The sequence below is a fragment of the Drosophila teissieri genome, chromosome 3R (assembly GCF_016746235.2).
Source record: "Drosophila teissieri strain GT53w chromosome 3R, Prin_Dtei_1.1, whole genome shotgun sequence".
NCBI lineage: Eukaryota > Metazoa > Arthropoda > Insecta > Diptera > Drosophilidae > Drosophila > Drosophila teissieri.
The window spans coordinates 5,125,826-5,150,983 of NC_053032.1; the positions used below are offsets into that span (position 1 = coordinate 5,125,826).

Sequence of the window (25,158 nt, forward strand, 5' to 3'; positions counted from 1 at the left end):
CTCAGGAAGAGAGTTGAGACTAAGCATGCAGCTTCCAGAGACATAGACGCAGTGCAAGGTTGCTTCCCTCAGACCTTTCTGTGAAATATTTTCAAAAAAATACTAACTCCCTGCAAGTATTCTCAAACCTTATTGATTTTCCAAATGACTTTATTTTGATTTGATTGATCATAATTATGAAATAGGTAAAATATATGTTAAGCTTTCTCATAAAGTACTACCACTGATATTTAAGAAAGGAAGCTTAGGCACATGCTTGAACAGCTGACTCGGATTCCTTGGGCTCCGGCGTGGCCAACTTTATGCGCTTGCACTGCCTCTCCTCCGGCTCGTCATCGCTTAAGCCTTCCGGTGGAGCCGCGCCCAAAGAGTCTGTGTCAGGGTGCTCCTTATCGTCACTCGCAACTGTCAGCGCTCTAATGGGTAGCTCCTGCTCATAGAGATCCAACAGCTTGTTGCCTTCGTACAGGACAAACGGCAAAGTGGCTCGCTGATAGTAGTCCGGCATCAGCTCTAAGTTGTTGATCACTGTGTCTAGCATGTGGGACTTCTCGCACCATATGCCCGGCGCATCGTTCCGTACTGGATTGATGTGCACATGCAGGTGATAGAAGGATGGCTGGTAATGAAAGTACATACGCAGCTGATTCGGATTAATGCCGTATAGCTTGAAAATTGCGTCCTTTGACGACTGGCGCACGTTACGCAAAAGATCAAGGTGGCTCCCATTTAAGTCCCGCAGAGATTTGATGTCACGCTTGTGAACGATGCCCAGCAGATACAGGGTTTCCACATTACGTCCGTCCCATTTGAGATCTGGCAGAAGGATAAAACCAGTATTCGGATCCTTGTTCTCGTACACAATACGTTCCTTCTCCTGTTTGTGATCGAGTATGTTGTAGACCCATTCTAGGGAGAACTGACTTGAGGTGAGATATGGAAGAGTTTTTCTTTGGTAGAGATCAGGAGTCTCCCGAATGAGATATTTTTGGGAAACTGAGTACTTCTCGATGTGCTTCTCGGTGGCGGGATAAATGACTGTGCTTTTCACACCTTTGATATAAATGATGGTTATTAATTACGTTTTATCAGTATGAATTTAAATCTTACTGCACAAATCCCGGGTGGGCACAACCTGAAAACTGCCGTAAATATTGTTGATAAACTCAGTGTCAACTTTCAGGTCTGAGGTAAAATAACTAGGCTTCTTCCGAGACTCCTCCGATGACGCCGTGGCCACATCGCTTTCCCGGTAAGCTGCGGTTGATAAGGATTATAATATAAAGAACATTTCCTTCTGTTATTAATGTTTTTATACCATTTTTCTCGAAAACAACAATGGCATCATCGGTTCCTAGATCCGGAAAAGTCCCAAGAAGGGATATACTTTTCCTAACGCTGTTGTTGGTTAGAATCCGCTTCAGCCGGAACTTGGACAAGTCGTATGGTGGCGACTTAACCTCTGTGCTATCAACTGGTTCCGACATTTTTGTTAATAATAATATTAGCTTGAATGGTATATGTATTTTTATTTTCTTGCGGCTTTTTACGGAGGCAGCGTGACCGTATCTGGCCTCTACAAAAATTCCATACTCATTTTAAAAGTCAATTTAGCGCATGCTCAAACCTTGGTAAATAACCTTGCTGAACCGGTTTTTGAGTTGAAATTATTCTTTGGAGCCCAAATTGTAATTAAAGAATAGATTAGAATATACAATGGTTACATAAAAGACATATTTAATACAGTTAAAACATCGTTGTTGAATTCTCATTTATTGTGTCCAATCTATCATGAACTTTACAAAAGGCAACATCGTAACATTTAGCGCTCGCCAAACATGTTCAGAACATTATAATTATTTCGAGCTTATCACGAATGCACAATTTGTTCTTACATCTACAGCCGATGTACACCAAAGCATGGATATTAAAATTTATTTCCCCACCGGCTGCCACGTTAATTACACAATTACTCCCTTGGAGGGCTTGGCGCCTAGTATGTCCGACAGCTTCTGCTGATAGGAAGCCAAGAGATTGGCGTCGGTTATGCCAAAGGACTTGCAGGACAATTGCAAGGCATTAAGCAACTGCATCTCTGAGAACTGAGTGCCCCGCTCCAGCAACGCATTGAGTATTTCCTGTAGGAAAGCAAATTTCTAAGTGGATAGGTATATTAAAAAATTTTGGTAAATCACTCTTACATCTGGCTGCATGCAAAGCAGCTCATAAAAGTGCCTCGCCTGATCCAAAGCCACTTCCCTGGAGGCAGTTATGTTACTCAATGTTTGCTGCAGGGAAATCGCGTTCCTGCACATGCGTTGCACGGTTATTTGATCTATGTGCTCCAGATAATTGGAGGCCTGTATAAGAATGCGCGATGCCAAGTGCGCCAGACCCTCAAAAATGTACTGCAGAGAAATACGTTAAAGCTAAATGAAGCTGGATAGATATATTAACCTTACCCTGGTCTTTCTTGGATGTAGAGTGGCACTAAACGCCTCATCCATTTCAGACAGTCGTTTGGTCAACACTTGCACCTGGCGGTCAGGCTCTAGGATATCATCCTTGGAGCCCACATAGCTGTTGGTCCTGACACTTGACTTTGAGCGGAGGTAGTGGAAGCATTGAACGCGCACCTCCAAATGCAATACCAGTAGGCAAGTGTTCGCCAGTTCATCAAACTCCAAAGCTAGATTAGTCATTACTTTGATCGTCCCATCCTTCACTGCAATGTCAGCGCCGCACTCAGCAGAAACTGTGTTCAGTCCGTTTACCAACGGCCGGCGTAAATCGTTGGCAAATTCCGACACGCGGCACGAAAACCACTCCATGCTCTCCTGCAGTATAGCCAGCTCCTTAAGAACACTGATCTCGACCAAAATCTCTTGCTGGGTGATCCCACCCTCGCCTAGATTACTGGTCAACATTTCAGCTTCGCGGATGTTGCGCTGCTGAACCTGCAACGGGCTCTCCTCTTCCGACGGCTCAAAGCTTCCACGATGAAGTTTTCGGTTGTGACGCGACTTCTGACTGGAGGTCTTTAAATCTGTCCAGTTGGGAAGCGTTCTAAACAATTAACAATAAGTAGAATTTTAAATACATATTGCTATAAAACTTTTATACTTACTTTAAAAACCTGCTAATATCTTCATCTTTTAGCCATGCGACGCTGTAAATTCTCTTATCCTCCGAATCTGGCTGCACGATTCCGCGGTAGGCCGCCTGACATATTTCTCGATAGGCCTTCAACAAAGCACATACCATCTTAAGCAGATCTTCAGAGTAACAGGGCAAGTCTTGAATGAGGTTCCTAGTTTCCATCAACCTTCGTTCGACCATCACAGTAGACTGCAACAACGGCCTGCTTAGATTAAGAGCCTTTATTTCCTCAGGACTTATAATAGTACGCCATGCATCTTGATTTTTCGACAGCGACTCTATGGTCAGCTGCAGGTTGCGGTTGTGGCCTTTGGATAGGAATGTATCCTTAATGTAGTTGTTCAAAAAGTCATGTAGACTGCAGGGTTGCCTGAAAATACGATACAAAATTATTTCGATGTATCCGAGCCAGAAGGTACAAGTGTATCATCTTACCCTGGCTTGCATTTCATAAAGTTTTCTATCTCCTTGATATATCCCATTAGTGGTAGATACACTTTGGTAATGATATTTTGATCAGGTGTACAAATAAGAATTTTTTCCCGCTGCTTTTTCTCATGACGAAAGATGCCACAGGTGGAGCCTTTGCCACTGCCACCAAGCTGGGCGGCCAGGTTGTCATCCACGGAGACATCCGAAGCGTTGCGACGATGCTCCTTAGAGGAGTCGCTATTGCTGCTGGTGCCAACGTGCGATGACTTATCGAACTTAAACATTGAGCCCTTGGTGCTACTTATTAAAATAAGTATGTTAATACATAAAGTCCGTTTACTGACGTGTAATTTACCTCGGCACCTTGCGCCTTAGAAAATAGGAATTTATGTTACTGGTGGGCTCTGAAAAACCAGTCTGGGCACTTTCGTCCGAGGCAGCATTCTGTATATCCAAGTAGTCGGTGAGCAACAGTTGCAACTTAAATAGAAATTTGATTCAGAAAGTTGAAAGCTGAAGTGCGATTCAGAACAGCTTGAAAATCCATCACTTACCACTGATTGAGCCTGGGCCCAGAAATCGGTTAGGTCGTATGGTTGGGGTCCAACCACAGAGTACTTCTGTCCCACCGACAAATAGTTCTTCAGCAACAAGGAATGCGTTTTGGCGATTGACTTGAACTGCTTAAATATGACCTCCAGAAGAGTAAGGAGCGGATTGGTATCCGCCGTTGCTCCATTCACAGACAGCAGATGCGTTGTGTGCCTCACCACGTTAAGCAATTCTGTTTGGATTTGGACGCGCAATGTTTCCAGAGAGTCAGGCACCTTGTGCAGCATTCCGAACGACTCCACTATAATGGCAACGAAGTAGCTCATGCTCAGCTCCGGGTAAATGAGATCTGCGTCTTCAATAACCTCTGCCTTGTCCAAATCAAATCTCTGAGCCATTTCAGCCAGCGCTTTGCGCACTCGAGCATTGGCCTCGATGCGATCCGTAGAGCGACGAGCTTTTATTCCCCGAGTAAAACTGGAATTTAACCGACTAGAGTTGGTGCGTTCGAACGAGGAGAGGGCCTCGTTGGCCGAGTTGGTGTACACCTGGGTGACCAGTTCCTCATGCAGCCGCAGGTAAAGCTGCTGACGTCGGGTTTGTAGGTCGGTCCGCAAATCTGACAAACCCTCGACGGCCTGTAGGGGTCCATTAAGGGTGGTCAGGGCATCAATTAGGGCCTTGCTGGCATGCAGATACTGGCGTTTGGAGGTGTAGCCCACCACCCTTTGAGGCACTTTGCGCAACTCCTGGCTGGGAAGGAATTATCTAGTTAGCGGGGGTCAATAAACAACAAAGGCAAAGTGACCTACATTTGCTCCAACATCTCCAGAACGTACTTGTGCTGTACTGCGTCCGTCCACATCTTCCGAAGCTCATCGCGCCGGCACTGCAGCAGCCGCTTGCAGACACCAAGGTTCTCCTTGACGGTATGAATCCGTTCCCGGCTGGCCGTCACCTCCGAAGACACCTGACTGAACAGGGGCAGCACCTGAGTAAGCTGCTGGTCATGCCGCGAGACCAGCTCATTTAAGCGTAGATCCGAGCGCTTGAACTCTGCTTCAATTTTCTGCTTCTCCTTCTGGCGCTCCTCGGTGGTCTCGCTGAATCCCAGAGACTTTATAACGTTAACCAGAAAGCCACATCCTGCGGACTGCAAAAGTAAGCCGGCCACAGGGAATTACTCATGGTAAATCTAAGACAATATCGCTAAGCGAAAAGAGGGCGTGCGACAGGAACAACAACCAAATGGTGTCGTCATCAACTTTGGGACCGCATACAGGCAACGGGCAAATAAAAAAAACATTATCTACGAAAAAAACACAACCAGGCGCAATTCCAGATGGCTTTATTGCTTGGAGAAACTGTGATGCGAGTGGAACACCATTTTCAGCGAGGGTTTGAAGAAATTTACCTCATCCTTGCCGTACTTCACTCCCCTCGGAGGTTTTGTGGGCGGTGGGGCGTCCATGTAGACGCTGTTGAAGGCGAAGATGTGCTTGGCTGTTTGGTGGGCGACGGGTCGAAAAGGGAGACAGGTTAGCTCAGTATCAACATTATTTTTCAGCAATTGCTCATAAATTTGTTGTTAAAATAAGCACTTAAGCACCAAAGTGACCGTTCGAGCAGTGTTACAAATACCGAAGGCTTGTTAAACTATCGATAAGATTAGTGATGGACACTTTTTTTGAATTTTTTAAGCTCAAAAAGTGTTTTGCCTATAGTCACGTACAAAAAGTGAAATGTCACTTAATGGGATTCCAAGTCTGCAATGCAAACGATTTAAAATCTCCAGTTAGGAGTGATAAAGTAGACTTCCCAACATGTCATATTTTAAATAGCAAATTAAAACTCAGAAAATGTCGTTTTTATTTAACTTTATTGGGTAACGGTGTAGTTGCATCTACTTAAATGAATGGCTTGGTCGACTTATAGGTCTTCACTGAAAGTTAAGCTAAAGCCAATGTAAGAAAACAGTTGTAATACTTGCTTTAAAAAACGCATGACACCTACATTGCAATTAAATATTCTTTGGTTTTGGGGTTGCTCTTGGTTTTGATTGTTTACACAATGCAATGTTTACAATATGTAATCAGCGTGCCTTTGCTTGTTATCAATACTTTAAATAGGCATCTTTTGAAAAGGATTTTTTTTATAATTTTTTTTTTTGTGCTAAAATAGCTACATTTGAAAAAGTTGAGGGTGACAGAGTAGAGAAGGGGTAACATCTGGGATTTTTTCATACTAGTTTCTACGTATTTATAGGTACAGTTTACTATTCGGAGGTATTACATATATAGATTGCGTTTTTAAGGTTCATGGGTAGCAGTTGTGATAAGATCGCTCGAGTTCAAGATTTAGATATGGATGTTTGGCCTTTGTTTCAGATTCTAAGGTGGGATTCTTGGGGTTACATATTTATGTACATAAGACTAATCCTAAGTACGCAGTGTAAATACAGTTTTCGATTTAGTTCTATCCATTCGGATTGTCAATGTGTTGTGTTGTGTTTGCTGCTCTTTGAAAACTTGAAGCGCTTACTAATTCAAATTTGGCTAAAAATTTCGCTCCCTCGACCTAGAAACGAAGTTGCATTTGGGATGATTGTTTGGCTCTGGGTTCAGAATAACAGTATTTTACTAGTTTATGTAATTTGAATACGCAACTAAGCTTAATCTACCAACGCTGTAGGCGCACTTTCGCAGCTGAAGCCGTGGGCGTGTCGTGACGTGGTTTCGATTACTCCTTCTTAGGCAACTCACTGTTCATGATGCTGAGCCGACGGATGTTGGGCTTGTCGTAGTCCTCCATCGAGATGCCGCGCGACAGGCGACGCGATCCGTTAGCGCCCTCGAACGATCCAGAGCTAGCCGTGGAGAAGGCGCGTCCGCGGTCCACGCCTGGCATCACCACCGACGTGAGCAAACCCTGTCCCTTGCAGAACAGCAGTATGGATTGGGCAACCTTCCCGGGCTGGAAAATTTGTGGATTTGCAAGTCTAGTTATCATGTAATCAAATTATTTTACAAGTTGTACAAGACTGTATTTCCAACGACAATATGTAACTATGCAAGTGAATTCAAATAGCTAAGTACATTTTTAACAAGATTTGACCGTTCGTACTAGATAGCAGCTGTTGTATTTGAAACATCCGTTTACTTTTTCCATACCTAAAATATGTGATTTTTGTGTGTTTTGTTTCATATTAAATATGAATAATCATTTTTACTACGACTGGCAAAAGTAATAAGTTGTATTCCTAATTCTAGACTGCTTTGGGCATAAAAACAACACTTACTGCATCGGCGAGGACATCACCAGCCCGCTCGATCTTCAGAATGGTGACTCTTTCCTTCTCAACGTCGCGATGAAGTTTCTCGACCATTGATGCATAGGGGCTAAGCATACCCGTGATCAGGATGACATCCACCTTGCAACCCTTGAGCGTAAGGTCCTTGCGACTAGAGGCACAGATATGTGGTTAGTTTGAATACAACTCTTGCATTGCGAAACCTACTTCATAAATGCTTTGACATAGAGTCCGATGTTCTTGCTATTTAGGGATCGGTGAAGACGCTTCTGGTACTCGGCCACGATCTTCTCCTTGTCTGGGTTCTCGCCAACGATTTGCTGTAAGGTGAACCGCCGATCACCGGATTTCGGCAGCAGTGTTTAGGAGGGCAGAACATTTGTATGAGGCGGAAATTTGGTAAGTTAAAGCGATCTACAAGTTAGAGCTACTATCTACTAAACGTACTAACTACTAAAGGTAAGGTCGTGCACGAATCATATACATATGTAATATTTTCTTTCCAATTTTGGTTGCAAAGTGGCTTGGGTCCAATTCTTGAGGGGAAAACTATGTACATACCCAGTTCTAGAAGAAAACAACGAAAAATGTAACAAATAAATAAACAAATAAACATGCCGGTAAACAGGAAAACCTAAAACTATGGGAGTTCGAATTTCAGCGAGCACTGCAGCACAGATTTTAATCAAGTTTTGCGAAATGGTTTCGATTAGGAAGGGACTTGTTTAAGAGACGTTTGATCTGTTTACCTCCATAACCTGAAAGCGCAGACGAATAGAATTCGATTCGGCGGTGTGTTGTTAGGTTTAAACATAAAATAGAACAGAAGGTAATGAGTACGACACTGAGATCAAACCAACGACAACACGCACTTCACAGCAGCAGACCAATGGTCAGTTAAGCTGGTGAGGATGGAAACTTTTCCCCGTCCCTCCGATTGCCACTACTTACGTGTCCGAATTTGTGGTACATCAGAAAGCTTTCAGCCGACTGGGCCACCTCGTCGCTCTTCCAGCTAATGAACTGCAATGTATAGAAGGCAGACTAATTAGTGGAGTCCAGGAAAAAAAATATATTGATATGAAATCTCAGTGCTTGCTAAATATTATCTTCCTTTCGAAATTTGAATTCCGACGTTTTAAGCTTTTCCTTTTCGGAACAACATTGCGTATGAGTAACGTCTTAAACGCCGCAGTACAAGTGGAAAGAATCATGAATACTTGATGGTACACATATTTTGTATTCTTATCATCAAAAGTTTAATATTAATATCGGATTTAAGCCATTTAACTTTACCATCAAAACTGTACATAACATTTAACTGAATGACTACATTTTGGAATTAATATATTTGAATTGCATTTTAACATTTAATTGATATTGAGGACTCCTTGCCTAAACTTAATCATCACCAATGTTTAAGAACCCGAATCCGAATCTTTGGCAGCCAATTACACGGAGCTAAGTCTGGATGATAGTACCTTGTATCTTCCTTACCTTGTTCTTGAAGGATTGCAGGACACTGGCGGCGCTGCCAGTGGCGTTGATCAGAATAAGGCCCAGCACCCGGCTGGGATGGGCCAGTCCGAAGCGGGCCAGGACATTGGCTCCGGCACCCTCGCCCAGGCCGATCACGTACTTCACGTGCAGGTAGTCCAGCACGGTGACCAGGTCCTCGCCCAGGGATTGTAGCGAGGGGAAGGGAAACCCGTCGACCAGAGCCTCAGAGTTGTCCGCGTGCCCCGGAACGTCCACGTGGATGAAGCAGGAGCGCTCCTTGATCTCCGTCATGCAGGGGCTGCTCACGAACTCTTGGAAGGAGTTGTCTGAGGACAATGCCAGGATTAGTCAATTAGTTCTCCCGGGAGTCGCCTACTTACGGTTGCAGCCCAGGTCGTGAACCGTGATGAACACGGCGCGTTTCTCCTGTTGCGACAGGTCGCCCTACATCATAAGAAAATATGGTGTGGTAAGGTGATACTCTTTGAAAGGGGCGGCGTCTGAACCCAACTCACCTGCACTATCACCGTCAGATCCCCGCATTTCTCTGTGCTGATATTGTATTTCTGCAGGAGCGGTAATCGAAATGTGAATAAATTGAAGTATGTGCCCGGAATGTGGTTATTTGTTAGAGGGAAGTTTGAAAACTGGAAAACTTTGGTCATAGCAAAGTAAAAGGCAAAATCATTTCCACGTTGCCATAAATACAAACTCAAGCGTGAAAAATTACAGGCATGAAATGACCAAAAAATGTGAAATGTTTTCCCATGCATTTGACTTTTTGAGCGCTTGCTTTAGGAAGGTCCTTGATGTCTTGGCGGCTACCTGGTATCCCTGCCTTGTGTACATTTGGATTTTAATTTGAACCCCTCTCAACGGCATTGTAAATATGTGCGTGTGCATTAAATAAATACCCACTCGTGCAACAGAATACGGAATGCGAATATAAGGACATGCCCGAGCACCGCACATCCATGAAGACAGGGGTATTTTTGGTATTAACAACTTTATTCTAAAATGAAAAATTAACAATTTTTTTTTAATGTTTATCTGTCGATCAAGTAAAAAAGTTTGGAAAAACACGGCCGTTTAGCGAAATCTCAACGGTCATACGGTCAGACAGACTCGAATCAAGTATATATGTACATATATATAAAATGTATACGCTCGGAAACGCGTATAAACTTTCCACTCTTCAATAACAAGCAACTTAGCATATGACTGCGTAAATTAAATTGATACTGGGCACGTTATTCACATCGATTTGTGTAACTCAAGCTCTGGAGAAACCCATCACAAAATTGTTTGATTTGCGGAGAGAAGTGTGTTGTGTTCGGCCTATCACTTTCAGGCGCTTCTGCCTTACCAGACAGAGCCTATTTCGGAATTCAGTAAAGCGTGAAGAAAATAAGCCTGCGAAGCTCAAATTGATACGGAAGCATAGGCAGCCTCCTTTGTCCTGCGAGTCCTGAGCATTCGCACCCACACGAATACAGGCTCGAATAACACACCCACGTCCATCGAACACTTATTGAAATTGAGCGAAACTATACAAGTGTCAAAAGACCAACGGGGCCAAGAAACTCTTCCGGCCAAGAATTTGCCTAAGCCCCTTAATGTCCATTCGGTTTAACCGAAAGCTCCAGCCCACCCGCTCATTTGGGAGGGTTTTGTGTAAGCCAGTAAATAGATAAGTAAGCGGAATGGGTATTATGTAAATGCATTTGTTGAGTGCCCGCCACAGCATTTGCAAGCCTTCGTTTTACCTGCGGGTCTGCCAATAAAAAGTTTTGCATTCAAATTAGGTCCATAAATAAATCACTCAAATTTACCATTTATGTAACTTCGTTCCGTTTGCCAGCTGACAGAGCTAATATCCCCGCCCAAGGCCATGCAAAAAGCGGAGCCAGGATGCTGGATCAACCAGATGCAGTTGGCTGTGCTCGCGAATCCAGCGACAAGCTGCAATTGTGGGAAGTGGCTGGGGAGGATTGGCCGCAGTGGTTGGATGAGGCCAGTGCATAATGGACAATAAACAAGCAGACGGCTTGCTCGCCGTCACAAATCAATTGGCATTAATTGGTGTAAGTGGGCTGGGAACGGAAGCTTTGGACGCTCGTTTCTGCCGAGGACGATAGAGCGCAGTAGGAGAAGAGGACACAACTATTAGCTCTGTTCAGAACGAATCGAACGCATTGGATACTATTATACATAAATGACATAGCCCTAATTCTCCATGTATTATTAATTATTGTACTGTGTTTTCTCTTGTTCTTTAATACATTTTGAACTGTGTAACATTTACAGCGATAAATCCATTGTGAAGTACATCTCGAGGGCGTGGGAAATTTATTTACTTGGTGTATTCCAAGAATGCTCGCAGCCAAAGTGTTAAAAATTGGTGAGGAAAGAAGAGGAACTCTGTACCAGAACCTGGGTACTGTCAATCGTAGGCGAATTGTGGATGGTGCAAGTGTAGCCTTTTTTGCACCTGTCTTCCTATCACAGTGATCAAGTGTAGACGCATACATGCCATGGAAAAAGCTTATAAATAATGAAATTGCCAATAAATGGGTCGCTCCCAACACACTTTGTGGGTGAACGTGGAAAGGTGTGCGGATCTGGATGGTGCCACCTGCACTTGGCTGACTGCACTTTACGCCCTGCCGAAGCCCATCCATTTACCTTCCCCCAGCGGAATCCTCGCCATTTGACCTCACTCACATCCCACGGATTACGGATGACGGATGTCGTGCGGTTGGCTCCGGCAGTAATTTTCCTTGACTAACAGTCGAATGCTTCTAATACGCTGACGTGCACTGAACAAAATGAAGCGCATACAAACTTAAGTAAATGCCCAGGCTGAATCCTATGAATTAAATTTCTCCTATTGATTTTACGTATCACTTACTAACATTACAGTAACGCTTAAATATGCAATGCAAGCTTAAGAAAGTGCTATAGACATGTTCCATGACTATCAGATACCCGTCACTCAGCTACATTTCAACATTTTATGGATTATCGGAAGAAATTGAGGAAAAATAATAAAAAACAAGAGAGAACGCTATAGTCGAGTTCCCCGACTATCTGATACCCGTTACTCAGCTATTCGAAGTGCGAAGGAGAGTCTTCAGCACATACAGTTATTGGCGGTTTTGTGGGCGTGGCAGCATTGGGCGTTTGTGGGCGTTAGAGAGGGCGTGGCCAAAAGTTTTTTGGCAAATCGTTAGAAATTTACAAGACTAATACAAAAATGAAAAAATATCGAAACATGTTTCAAAAGTGTGGACGTGGCAACATGAATCGACAAATTTGCGCTGCGTCTATGTCCCTGGAGTCTGTATGCTTAATCTCAACTTTCTAGCTTTTGTAGTTCCTGAGATCTCGACGTTCATACGGACGGACAGACGGACGGGCAGACGGACATGGTCATATCGACTCGGCTACCGATCCTGATCAAGAATATATATACTTTATATGGTCGGAAACGCTTCCTTCTGCCTGTTACATACTTTTCAACGAATCTAGTATACCCTTTAACTCTACGAGTAGCGGGTATAAAAAATATGTAAAAATTTGGACGTGTTAGTTTTGCGCGGCTTATGGGCGTTAGAGTAGGCGTGGCAACATTTGGAAAAAAACTTGCGCTGTGTTTAAAAGGTACATGATTAGTCTTAACATTCCAGCTTTTATAGTTCCTGAGATCGAGGTGTTCATATTCTGATTATGAATATATGTATGTATATACTTTATTTGGTCGGACACGTTTCCATCTGCCTGTTACATACTTTTCAACGAATCTAGTATACCCTTTATTCTAACGGGTATACAAAAAGTATGTAAACAAAAAAAGGGCTATAGCGTTATATTATACCAAAGAGGTCGACGATATGGGATAAAGTTGATGCGACTGACCACAAAAGTTTTCTTTCACTTTCGAGTATTTTCTTTCCAATTATAAGGAGAACATATTTAACTCGTATTGCGTCAGAAAAACTTGTTGGGCCCTTGTATGTGGATCTTGCCATTGCCAGAGTCATCAGTCAATTAAAAAGTCATTTGGCTCAATCGTTTGATTTACGTGCAAAAGTCTAGCCCTGCCCTTCTGCCGGTTTTCAGTCTCTGCTCGTCGCACTTTAATTGACTTGCGATTGGGTCAATGCTTGCACTCTGCCTTGTTTTTGCAGCCATGAGCATCTGATTTCTTAATTGAGGCATACGACTTTATAATTGCCATGTCTTTGACTAAATTTTCCTGTGACGGAAACACGTATAAGCGATGAGTTGATTTTTAAAGACCAAGTTGAGGTCAGTTCTTCAATTGGCAACAGTCATCGGCAAGTTATTCAATTCTTGATGACGATGTAAGATGTAATAGATGTAATTGATTCGTTGAAAAGTACTTAAAGCGATTGCTGCCCTATGAAGCATATATATTCTTGATCAGGATCACCAGCTCAATCGATCTGGCAACGCCCACTTGTCCGTCCGTCCGTCCGTGTAACTTCTAGATTTTGGGAACTATAAAAGCTAGGACGTTGAGATTGGGCAAGTGTTTCAGAACAGTGCCACGTCTATTCTCACCGCCCAAAAACCGTTCTTCTTTAACATCAATACCGCCAAGGTATTCCTTAAAACGCACACAAGAATGTATTTTCCTGTTGGCAAATAACCAACTTGTTTGACATCAACAAAATAGAGTGGTACAATTTGGCGAAACACGAATTGCATTTTCATGTCCGCAAAGTTTGGTTTTCATTTCGAGCATTTTCCGGATATATGTTTGAATATCTGTAACAGATACAAATATATACGTTCTGCTTTGCATAGTAGAAGGTATGTGTGCCCAAAACGAAGTCCCGAAAGCCTGGAAAACATGCATAATACTGTATCACTTGTTCTCCACAGGATAACGAAAGCGAATGAGGTCTTTCCATAAGAGTGAGTGGGTGGGAGTCCTCCCAAGCTGAGGCGTTGCCCCAAGCCAAAGCTCAATGCTGCAGCTTGCCGGGATGTCGCTGTGCTGAGCACGTGTCAACTCATTGACCTCCTTGCTGCTGCTTTTTCGTGTTGCCATAGCACTTGGTCGTACATGTATCTCCTCCACATCCTTGTATCACCATATTCCCGACTTCGTCGACGTTGCCAGTTTTTCGCAGATTTTCCCCTTCCTGCCGGCTGAATGTGCTTTTCCGTTTTCCGTTCAGTCTCGATCCCGAATCTCGATTCCTGTGAACCCGTAAACCCGTGCCCCCTGCCAATCCCATTTATCACGATTCCCCTTTAATGTCGCAGTCATGTGGCAGCGACCGAAGTGCCCATTACACACGGCAGCCCCTGCATCCATCATCCCAGGATTCATAGCCTTGTGTTCAGTCTGCAGGATTGCTGATGGATCTCACAGTTGATGGCTTGGCTGATACACTATTTCCGCAAAAGGATGTAATATTCAGGCTTATTTTAAAACTTCTTCCTCGCTCGGTATATAATAGTCGAGAAATTAAGCTATGGTGTTTGCTCTTGTTTATTTTGAAGTTCCTAATGACTTGAATTTTTAAGGCGAAAAATTACAATCAGTTACTGATATACATACTGTTTCTAAGCTGCTAAACAAAACGGATATCTACAAGCTGCTCTAAGAGCAAATATGAAGGGCAAACAAACTTTTTAAATCATATTTTACCAAGAACGAGAAAACTTGCTGTACCCTGAAGTTGTCATCTGGTTGGATATTCAAAAAATCGTTGTACACAAGTCGAAAAGCTTGGTTCGCACCTCAGTACTCCATCCATTCAGGCCAAATTTCTTTGTGCTTGTTTAATTACCCATCAGGTATACACCACCTTTGAAAGCTAGTCCCGCAGTTCCAGGTGGATTATAACCGTTTCAACTCATCAGCCAGGATGGGGATGCTAAAGATCAGACACAACAAAGCCGGGTCCAAGCTAAGGACTCTTGAGTGCCAAGTCTGCTGCAGAAGTATTCGCCACTAGAACTGAAAGTTTATTTAACAAAGTGCTTTCCATTGAACACAGGCCACAGACGCCTCCAACCAAACGCCGTGTTTTCCTTTCCGCTAATCAGCATTTTCTTCCCCGAGCACGCCTTATTCAATCGCTGGGATTTCTCTCCAGGCTACATTTATTGCATTCGATTCGTTATTTAATGGCTGGTGACCGGTGACCGTCTTGTTTCCCAGTTTGTTTATGGGCGGACTTTTGTTCAAAAGCAAATTCAAGTGTAAATGGATTTCGGCTCATAACCACACTTCCATCGAGGCACTTTGGGGATCCCCCGATGCCCCAAAGTCCGCACCCTGAGGATTTCATTGGTTGCTTTCATGTGTTGTTCTGGGGAATGCCTCTCGCCCTGCTCATTCAACCGATGTTATGCCTCACTTTTTAATGTTATTTTTCTGATACGAGCCTTTGGTCCGTCGTACTTGTATCGTTTGCGAGTTCGTTCTATAAACATCGCATTAATCTCAATTAATATTCCGAATAGCCAGCGGCGGACGTAATGTTTCAATTAGTAATTGCGAGGTATGAATTTTGCAGGTGCATCGTGCAGGCCACATAATTGATAAGATATTTGATTTCCCAGCTGATTTGTCACAGTAAATCCTGCTAATGCGCGCAAAATCGAGTCTGTATAGTAATCGTCGGTGGCAGTGCCATTTTCTCCTCAGAGAATCAGCATGTTGATGGTATATATAATTAGAACATACTTGTATATTTATACTGACCTAGTAGCACAATTTAATGAGAATAAATAGTAGCTGCTACGATTGCAGACGATCATCACGACGGCCCTTCGCGTCCTGAACAATTTGCGAATCTAATTGCATTGCAATGAAATCCCGCATTTAGCTATTAGAATCTGTTTGACTTTCCTGGGCATTATCTAAGAGTACAAGTTGGCCGCACTTTTCCAACGGCCTGCGGAAGCTGTTATGAAGGCACTGAAAATCTTGACGCTTAGTGCCGCACAGCACATTAAAAGCGTTTGAATTTATGAAAAACATTGCAGGGAGAGCATCAAGGCGAAAGCCCCCAAGTGATGCAAAAAGTTGTGAAAACAAAATTTCATCACACTTTTCTGGCGGCCCAACCGCATTGCCAGGGAAGTTTATGTAGACACAAACAAATCACGAGGACATGTGGGCCGGTACCTAAAGCCACCAATTAAATGTTCCTAAAGTTTGCGACCGGAGCCGCAGAATTCTGAGCCGACGGGGTACCAGAAGGTATACGCCACCTTGCTTTAGAAACTTTCACACTTTGCCAATGGCAAAAGTCTTACGCCACCGAGCTGAGAATAGTGCCGTTTCCAACTTACTTTAAAATGCATTTTTTATAAAAAAAAAAACAATTGGAAATACAATCGTAAATCGCTTGATTTTTGATGACTTTGAAGGCAACAAGTTTTCCCCTAGTGGCCAGGGGACCCCAAACGAAAAGAGAGAGACACGCCAGATGCTTCGGTGAAAACTTGGCTAAGCGGAACAAAATACATAAACTTGAAACTTGACCCCAAAAAGGACTTCTATCCTTTAGTGTGAGTGTGGACCAGCACAAATTACGGGATGTTTCTTCATGGCGGCAAATGAAGGCGCCGCGGAGCCCAAATGTCGGAGAAAAATGAAAAAAGCGTGGGTGGGAAAATAGGTTGGGCCTGGGACTGCAGCAGATCATGTATAATGCATACCCCTATATGGACAGCCGACTCCCCATTATGCTTTCTTCCTAATTAAATCCCATCGCATTCATACTTCGCCTGAAGGGATAAGCGAAACCTGCGGAAAATGAGAAACAAAGCGAGTAGGGCAGGAAACCAGCTATATATCGCAGAGGCTTATTCCAGCAAAGCCCTTTAGTCAGCGTATTTGAATTGGGATTGCAATCCAGGACAAGAGGGTGCACTATGTGGTCGGGGTGGAAGTAGCGCAGCTTATTTTGTGGACAGGATTTGATGAGCTCCGTCGAAAAGGAAAATGTGGAAATCTTGACCCAGCCATATGGTAAAAGCGAATTAGTGAAAAAATGCTACCAAGCTAATATTTATTTAATGGAAGTGCTGTTTCCAAAAGTCTTGCTGAAGATTTAATTTAAACATTATATATAATGCAAACTACCAAATAAAAGTAGCATTTTAACAAAACAAGAAACATATTAAAGGGAGTACCAATTTGTCGCCATATAATATCTGCCTAATAAAAAGAGGAAATAGCACGTAATAAAGACCGAACGAACGCTATAATTTTGTCCATTTGAGCACCTAGATTCGTTTTGGCCCGCTTTACGTAGTTGCTGTGTGCCAGATGCGACCGCAAATGGAAACATCCAGTTCCAGGCTAATGGTTGAGGCACACCATCCCACACCCATGCCCACACCCATGCCCACACCCATGCCCACACCCATGCCCACACCCATGCCCACTCCCATGCCCACAGAACCCCACAAAGAGTTGCACAAACAACGACATGGAGGACGACAATTATGCAATTTTTATGAGGCGCAAGTCAGAAAGTATGCTATGCCCTTTGAGCCCAGTTCACTGAGCACAGGACCACGAAAATAAAAAGCAATTATCACCCAACTGCATGTTACTATATTCTCTATTCGATCGCGGGGGCACAGCGTGGCTTACCTTTTCGCGTTCACCTATTTGGAGAAAGAAAAGGGACGCATTTTAGCTAGAGAAATCCACAAACTGTTACGGAATTTCTTGGTAACTTCTTCAGCCTGAGATAAATATATAATGCTACATCATTAAAAAAGAAATACGTTGTTTTGGTAGAATAATATTCCACCTCCGTGCTATTAGGCCTTTTTCAGAGGGAAAAAAACCAATTACATTTTTGAGGTACAGTATGTATAAAACATTTTTCAGCACGCTGTGAAAAATAATTCACTCGTCTGCAATTTTATCACTAAGTTCCGTGCAAGTATCTATCCCCACTTTTTTTAAAGATGAAACCATTTCAGATGTTAGTAGAAGTCGTCGCACTTGAAACACGGGGTACTACGAATATTACGTATACGCACAGGGAAAATTCTAGAAAAGCGCATAAACGCACGCGATGGGCGAAAGTGTCGCGGAACATGGTGTTCTAGTGCTCTGCATCCCAAATCAGCCAAGATGCACTTGTCGAATAGCTGTCCGACTTGGGTACCAAGTGCCCCCGGCGGTAAACTGGTATGTCGGAACTCACGCTAATCTTCTCGGTGGCAGCAGCTGCTGAGGATGAGCCGGCGCCGTGCCTAGGGGTTCCCGGCTTCGACATGGTGCGGGATTTGGGTGTCGGTGGCTTCACTAGGTTGCGAGGGTCGAACGGCGTTCTATCAGGCGCACAGTAGCACTCGACGATGGACACCGAAATCGGATACGAATCGGGCGTGAACGCGTTTTTTATGGGATGCGCAATCTTCGAACGCCTGGCGACGACTGGGAAAACTGTCTTATCATGGGAAAGTGCGACGCCATCCCCATTGCCGGTGAAAAGCCGAGCTTTTCCGAGCCGGAACGAATCCGAGCGAAATGGGTAGCAAAACAAAATGATGGAAAGTGAAATGGCCAAGTGAAATCGCCTTCTGCCCACTCTTCCCGCCCTCTACCCCTGTCTCTCTCGCTCCCGCAGGGATGCTGCAGTGTAAAAACAAGCGGTTTGGGGCGGGGAAAGTGTTGAAATGTTGCCGTAGGGCAGTTTGTTGGGAAGGTGTTGGACAGAGCGTGGCCAGATGATTGCCCACAAACTACGCATTACGAAAGTGGACTCTCAATCGAGGTTTGTGTTGAAAAGTATGAAAGTATGAAAAGTTTCTCATTCAGATATTGTGTTTCTGATCTTTTGACTTTGTATGCGGCAATAATTGTTTCTTGGAGCTACAATGCATTACGATTACTTAAAATATTCATTTATCTAAAGCGTGCTCGCTTGCTTATTATAACCCCTTACTCATTTTGTTTCGTAATTTTTTAGTACAAACTGTAGATCCGACTACAAAATATAAATATTCAATATTTGCCTACTTCAAGTAATCCTAAAAGTTTCTGTTACTTTTACGTTTTTTCTTCATCTGGCAACGCTCATACTGCAACACACACGCACACAAGCGCACCCACAGCTCCTAACGAGCGAATTCCGTCGCCTACTTTTGGGCGCGCTTAGTTCGGCGCCCACTCACGTTCGGCACTGTAAGTGTGAATTGTGTGAATTATTTGCGTGGGTTAATATACAAATCCTTTTGTCTTACTTTGTGTTCGGGGGCATTGTTGCGCAGACACTTTATTGTCGGCGGGTTCTCGCATTTCCAGCCGTTCTTCTAGTTGCTCTGAGCCATTTTTGCCCTTTTGTTTTGATGTTCTAATTTGTGAGCGCGCGGGAAATGTGCAAATTCTCCTCCCCGGACACCCCGTACTCCCCGGTCACCGCGGCCACCCATTTCCACCAACATCTGTAGCGAAATGCGCATTAGAAATATGCGTGTCCTAGGTCAAGCCGGCTGCGGCTATGCCCCCGAGGGGCTGTGGGCGTGGGCGTGGCAAGCTGGTGGAACAATTTCTGATATGGATGGGGAAAGGGGCCACAAAGCATAAATATTCATGGAAAAGGAGGCAGAGGTGCGGCTGGTACGAAGCTATGATGGAATGGATTATTATTATGTGCTGACATCGGAGGCCACCCCTCAAAACTACCGATGATGCAGCTCGAAAATGCTGAATAAAGTCAATGTAATTTAAAGTTGGGTGGAATAGTGCATAATACCGAAACCAATTAGGGGTAAGCCAAAAAACATTGGGTGAAACTGAAGCCAGCTTTAGCTTGGAAACATGATGGCCCATGCAATTTTAAATTATTGCATTTACACAAGCAAAAAGGGAGCAGCTTAAAATATTTGAAATATTTCCTTTTATATTTCAAGAGCGAATCCGCGATTCGCTGATCTCCTCAAAAGTTGTCGGCATTTCCCCCCAGGCTATAAGCAGACATGTGCCATTATTTTTTGTGTTTTTATTTCGACACCAGCTTTAATTACACAAATAGGGATGTTGATGACAGAAAGTTCATAAGCCCGGCAGTCAAACAAAGGAATCAGCGAAAGGCGTGCGAAGGAAAAGCGGTACATGCACATAAACAACGAGCAGCAACAAACACCATTGTCAGCCACAATTATCCAGGCAGGTGCTCAGAACCCACAACAAAACCCCGCACAGGAGTGGGATTTATGGGCGGGATGGCGTTGGAACAGGAAAGGCGAATGGGTCCATGAGTAGATAGGCGTTACTTAAGCGGTTAGCTGATGGTGTAGGTGTGGCAGACAATGGCTGAATGGGCTAAGAAGGGGTGGCTTGAATTGAAAGTCCGTAAGCCGATTGCCACAGGCGGCAAAATCCGCAGAGCACGAGTTCAGGTGGGCCAAACTGCGGATCTGAGTAGCTGGGTGGATGCGTAGCTGGATAGCGAGGTATCTGGGGAGTTGGCAAAGCGCAAACATCCTATTTATGTCAATTTGCAAAGTTAAGCGGGAAACGAGAAACTCTACTTCAAGGTCTTCCCGGAAACAATCGCTAAATTCCAAGAGATAAACGGCGACTTGTCGACAGCCAGAGAAACAGGATGCAATGGTTCTTGGTAAACAAATCCAATCAATTTTTTTGTGACTTGGAAGTGGGAGCTATATACATACATATAAAGCGACATTGCTGGATAAACAATAGTTTAATTTTTGGATGGGAGCTTAAGAAAAAGCCATCTCAAGGGTGCAGTTCAAAGGTAAACAAATACAAATAAATAAAAGGACTTCATGTAAACTGTTGAGGATTAAGTTTACTTCATTTTACACACGTTTTAATACACAATGTATTTTCTCGTATTTTATCTCCGAACGTATACCACAAATTAGGCTAATCAAGACGACCTAACGTTTTGAATAAAAAACAAGAGAGAACGCTATAGTCGAGTTCCCCGACTATCTGATACCCGTTACTTAGCTAGTGGAAGTGCAAAGGAGAGTTTTTGGCGGTTTGTGGGCGTTAGAGTGGGCGTGGCAAAAAGTTTTGTGGGAAATCGATAAAAATTTACAAGACTAATACAAAAATGAAAACGCTTCCTTTTGCCTGTTACATACTTTTCAACGAATCTAGTATACCCTTTTACTCTACGAGTAACGGGTATAAATATTGGCAACTGAAATGTATTTTCTGGATATACATATTAACGAGCCTAGGTAACTTTAAACACTTGCAACAGATTAAATCCTGGCATGGCATACCCAAGAACATCCTTTTTCCCGCACGCATCCGCTCACATCAACAGGATCAGCCCGGAACACTTAAGCCCAAATGGCAACCCAAACACACATCCTGGAAGGGCCCACAACCGTAGGATGACAACGGCGACACTTGAGCAAATGCGTCTGCCTTATATATATTTACGCTCGATATTTATGCATTTATTTATGCCGCTCATTATTACCTTTTTATCGTTCATTTATTTTGCTCGATATTTTAGGGTCGTGGTAGTCGCGAATTTGCGCGCCACAACCTATTTGCCTTTTTTATTTTTGGACTCACAAGCAGAACGATAGGAGTCTGAGGGGAATATGGGATGGCTTAAGGGGACATCGATCATGCTCCAGTGTAAGGTCGTGCGAATTGAATGCAAATGAAGCTTTGGTCACCAAAATCCCCCGCCGATTGATAAGTGCCATCATCATCATAATTACCACTATTACTACCATCATCCGGTTCCACTCTTCCAAATTGAAATGCAAAGTGTAACCCAATCCGTTGTTACGCCATTTCCCCAAACTCACACCTGGACCCGAACTACCCCTTCCCAAATGACCTATCTCGGGTTTCACCCTCCTTCTACCGAATTTAATAAAATTTAATTAACATTTTTGATTCCCCCACTTGGCACGGCTCAAGAAAGCCCCTTCCACTTTCTTTGAACACTTTGCTAAAAGAGGGTACATTATTAGCACAGCTTTATATTCAGCAAAAAATACATAGTATTTAGTAGACAGGTTTTAGAATTTGAAATCAAATACTTAGCAATAAGCAATATCCGTTGATCTTTCAAAAATCAATCAGTTTATGGCTTTTAATTAAATTAAAGTATCATAAGCTAGACAACTCGCACTGACGGAACATTTATGATATCACAAAACATAATTAATAAAATAGGCCTACTGTGGTTAACCTCAAATCAGATGTACACAATAAAAATACTATTCTTGAACATTTTCTTAACTTTATCGACTTTCTTTCCCTGTATTCTTTTGGTATTCGACGCATGTATGTGCAGAAATCATTTTGAAATGGATCGCCTGACGAATGAATCCAGTCTTCAGAGTTTGTGCGCCCTGACCAGCCCGTTCAATTAAAGCTTCAGGGCGGCATGGCATTAAATGGACACTTTGCCTTTCCCTACTTCGATGTAACTCCTTGCCGTCTTTCCATAGCTCCCAACCACTGACAAATTCGCTTGGGGCTATTCTGCTGAAACTCATCGTGTGGCAATCCCACAATCCCACACAGAAGCATAAGCACTGCCGCAGCTACGATGACCGTGCACTTATGGGGACACTTTGCTTGGGGACACTTATTTTTAGCTAGACAGCGGGAGAATCGCAGAGCAATGACTTTTTTATGCCCCGCTGATGCGAAGATTTCGCTGGAATATTCGAGGGTAGCAAGTCGAACTGATTTGTGAGGGAAACAGTTTGGGCTCCAAACTTTATTAAACTTTATAAAAATCGTTAACATAACGAGAGCACTACTATTTAAGCGCGTTTGGGTAAAGCTAAAACGAAAGTGTATGATGTTATGCCCTACATGGACCAGGAGCCAGTTACTTGCTGAGTTACTTTCAGAGACAGTTACTTTAATACTACATAGCTGAATGTTTCGTGGTGACCTGTGTCACCTATAGCTTTGGTTCTCAGGGCCAAAAAGGCCGTTCTTTCCCCTCAAGAACAGACATACATGCATTTGAGAGCCCCAAAAGCTGCCCTTCAGAAACACACATTTGGGCGAAGAACCATACCCATACCATAAGTGGCAATCGGTCTTGTGATAGGGAACACTTCGACGACCTTGATCCGAGCACAATTTGGCCCCACTCATTAAGGCGATGTGTATAATGTACGAGTGTTTCAGATTAATTAAAGCAGTCGGACCACGCCAAACAGCACCGCCATCAGTCGAGAAATGCCCCGCCACCCACGGCCACTTGTACCTAATCAGATATGTATGTGCCACATATATCGATGCTACTGGGTTGGGACTGGGCAACGGGGACTGGGGACTGGGACTGTTCTTTCTACTGGGAAAGTGTCGGCAAGGGTGAAACACATTAAACGCCTCGAGCCATAATTTACGAGCCGTACCAGCAAGTGCTGGCCACATAAATCTGAATCAGCAAGCAGACAGCAAGCAACAAACAAAATCGAGTATCGATCTCACGATCCGTGGTCACTTGATGCCGGTACCTCGTAAATGGTATTCATAACTCTCACCCGCTCCACCAGGGATTCGGCACGGCGCGCGAAGGAGGCACGTTTGTCGGCGATGGACATGGTTGGGCTAGGGGCTTGGATTCGGTTCAGGATCGGTAGCTGGTACTGGACTATCCGGATTATGGGAGACCGATCTCGGGAACCGACAAGTCACTAGGGGCAGAAATCACTGGGCAACGCAGCTGAAACGAAAAAAGGAAGAACTTCAAACACTGTTATCTAAGGCACTCGCTCGATATGGATTTCAGTTTGTAATAACTAGGCAAATATCACACGGCACACGTAGCTCTGAAAGTCAAAACTATGCAAATACGGTAGATATCGATCATGGACACTAAGACCTATCCGCAAATACCAGTTCCTATTCAGAAGCCATCTTACTTGCCTTCCTACATGGCAATTGCTGGTCGGCCGGATTCCTTTTATTTCTATTCTTAGGGTTTGGCAATTTGTTCATATTTCATATAGCATTATTTGTCTCTCAGACACCAGTGTAACTCTGGGTGCCAGCGTGCCAAAACGAGCCAAACAGATATATCAGGCATCATTTGTTGGAGGTCCCGGCCCCACAACACAGGAAATCTGCCGCGTATTTGTAATATTTTTGACGGACTCTGAGAAAGACGGCTCATGATCAACTTGGCGCTAAAATGCAATCAAAGTGCAAATATCACTCAATTTAAGGGTACTTTGATATATTACCGTAGGAACCGATTCGAAACTAGGGCGCAACTTCAATTTTGGGCTTAAAGGTCTCAGCCACCAAGCTCGGCATAAATATTTGTGCGGAAGTTATCAATAACTGGCATTAAAATCGGAGGGGGTAAGACGCGACTTCGCGGAGACGATCGCATGCGATAAAAACGCGTCCAAATCGGAGGAATACCGCCGTAGAACTGATGACACACCCGGTCCGAATGGTCGACTTTTGTAGCGCGGCGAGCATAAAGAGAGTGTTGTTGAAATGGAAAATTCATTATTTTATTTTTAAACGCCGTCGCCCTCTCTTTCGTCGATTTGCTTGTTCCTTGCTACTTGTTTCTTGGCAGATTGATTTATGGATTTCGGTGCAACAGGTGGTCGTCAGTTGACAGAGCGCCGAAATACCGCCGGACACACTTACTGCTTGCAATCTGCATTCTGGAGAACTGATTCGGGCACAAAGCTGCATCCGATTTGCATAATGCTATCAAAGAGCACTTGCTCCCAATTATGATAATTTCGTATTGACGCACTAGGCATGACTAGCTGATATAGGAACTGCAGTTCTAATTCAAAAACAACGGCACGAGAAACTAAAATTATATATATCATTGCGACCCGTCCATTCCCATCATAGCTAATTGAGAAGTGCACTTCTCCTATGAATGGAAAACCGTCTTAAAACATAGTCTTGCAACCAGCACTCATCGTCCAAAAGTCGTAGTCGGAAATGTAATGAGGGGCAGAAATTTAAGCAGCAAGCGCCATTAGAATGGCCATGGTTTTATTTTACATGATTTTATTTATATTTATAATGGGGAATACAAATACAATCAATATTGCTAACTAACAGCAATATCTACATTTTGTTTTAACTTGTTTCAGAACTAATAACATTTTTATAAAGTAAAAGCTGAAGTTCGACATAAATAGAACACACTTTCTCTACACAACATTAGCGAGGTTACACACCT

At 43.5% G+C, this 25,158-nt stretch overlaps 2 protein-coding genes across 11 annotated transcripts; both read right to left on the bottom strand.

Moving 5' to 3' along the window:
- Nucleotides 1-117: 117 nt before the first annotated feature.
- LOC122620976 (m7GpppX diphosphatase) lies at nucleotides 118-1,581 on the bottom strand. The gene is made up of 3 exons (XM_043798679.1): nucleotides 1,319-1,581; nucleotides 1,111-1,257; nucleotides 118-1,053 (listed from the first exon to the last, which is right to left on the bottom strand). Exons 1-3 carry the CDS (start codon nucleotides 1,485-1,487, stop codon nucleotides 245-247), a joined length of 1,125 nt encoding a protein of 374 aa, XP_043654614.1. The 5' UTR covers nucleotides 1,488-1,581; the 3' UTR covers nucleotides 118-244.
- Nucleotides 1,582-1,741: 160 nt separating this feature from the next.
- LOC122619001 (exocyst complex component 4) lies at nucleotides 1,742-24,384 on the bottom strand. 10 transcript variants are annotated; one of them, XM_043795654.1, is made up of 19 exons: nucleotides 24,185-24,384; nucleotides 23,483-23,664; nucleotides 9,469-9,519; nucleotides 9,334-9,397; nucleotides 8,951-9,279; nucleotides 8,405-8,476; nucleotides 8,203-8,211; nucleotides 7,661-7,773; nucleotides 7,442-7,604; nucleotides 6,906-7,116; nucleotides 5,558-5,646; nucleotides 4,956-5,296; nucleotides 4,146-4,896; nucleotides 3,947-4,071; nucleotides 3,595-3,888; nucleotides 3,128-3,529; nucleotides 2,463-3,066; nucleotides 2,202-2,408; nucleotides 1,742-2,138 (listed from the first exon to the last, which is right to left on the bottom strand). In XM_043795654.1, exons 2-19 carry the CDS (start codon nucleotides 23,540-23,542, stop codon nucleotides 1,962-1,964), a joined length of 4,062 nt encoding a protein of 1,353 aa, XP_043651589.1. In that variant the 5' UTR covers nucleotides 23,543-23,664; nucleotides 24,185-24,384; the 3' UTR covers nucleotides 1,742-1,961. The 10 variants fall into 10 exon arrangements, with proteins under 10 accessions (XP_043651589.1, XP_043651585.1, XP_043651584.1 ...); XM_043795650.1 differs by lacking the exon at nucleotides 8,203-8,211 and adding an exon at nucleotides 8,015-8,020 and having other exon boundaries at nucleotides 23,456-23,664; XM_043795649.1 differs by having other exon boundaries at nucleotides 23,456-23,664.
- Between the last annotated feature and the right edge of the window lie 774 nt (nucleotides 24,385-25,158).

Excerpts from the sequence above, each read along its gene's own strand:
- LOC122619001 (XM_043795649.1), bottom strand. The coding sequence starts at position 23,542 with ATGTCCATCGCCGACAAACGTGCCTCCTTCGCGCGCCGTGCCGAATCC. Across the intron at positions 7,117-7,441 it reads GTGATGTCCTCGCCGATGCA|CCCGGGAAGGTTGCCCAATC; the intron begins GTAAGTGTTGTT and ends CAAATTTTCCAG. Across the intron at positions 3,067-3,127 it reads GATATTAGCAGGTTTTTAAA|AACGCTTCCCAACTGGACAG; the intron begins GTAAGTATAAAA and ends TTAATTGTTTAG.
- LOC122620976 (XM_043798679.1), bottom strand. The coding sequence starts at position 1,487 with ATGTCGGAACCAGTTGATAGCACAGAGGTTAAGTCGCCACCATACGAC. Across the intron at positions 1,258-1,318 it reads TGTTGTTTTCGAGAAAAATG|CTTACCGGGAAAGCGATGTG; the intron begins GTATAAAAACAT and ends TATCAACCGCAG. Across the intron at positions 1,054-1,110 it reads GCCCACCCGGGATTTGTGCA|GTGTGAAAAGCACAGTCATT; the intron begins GTAAGATTTAAA and ends TTTATATCAAAG.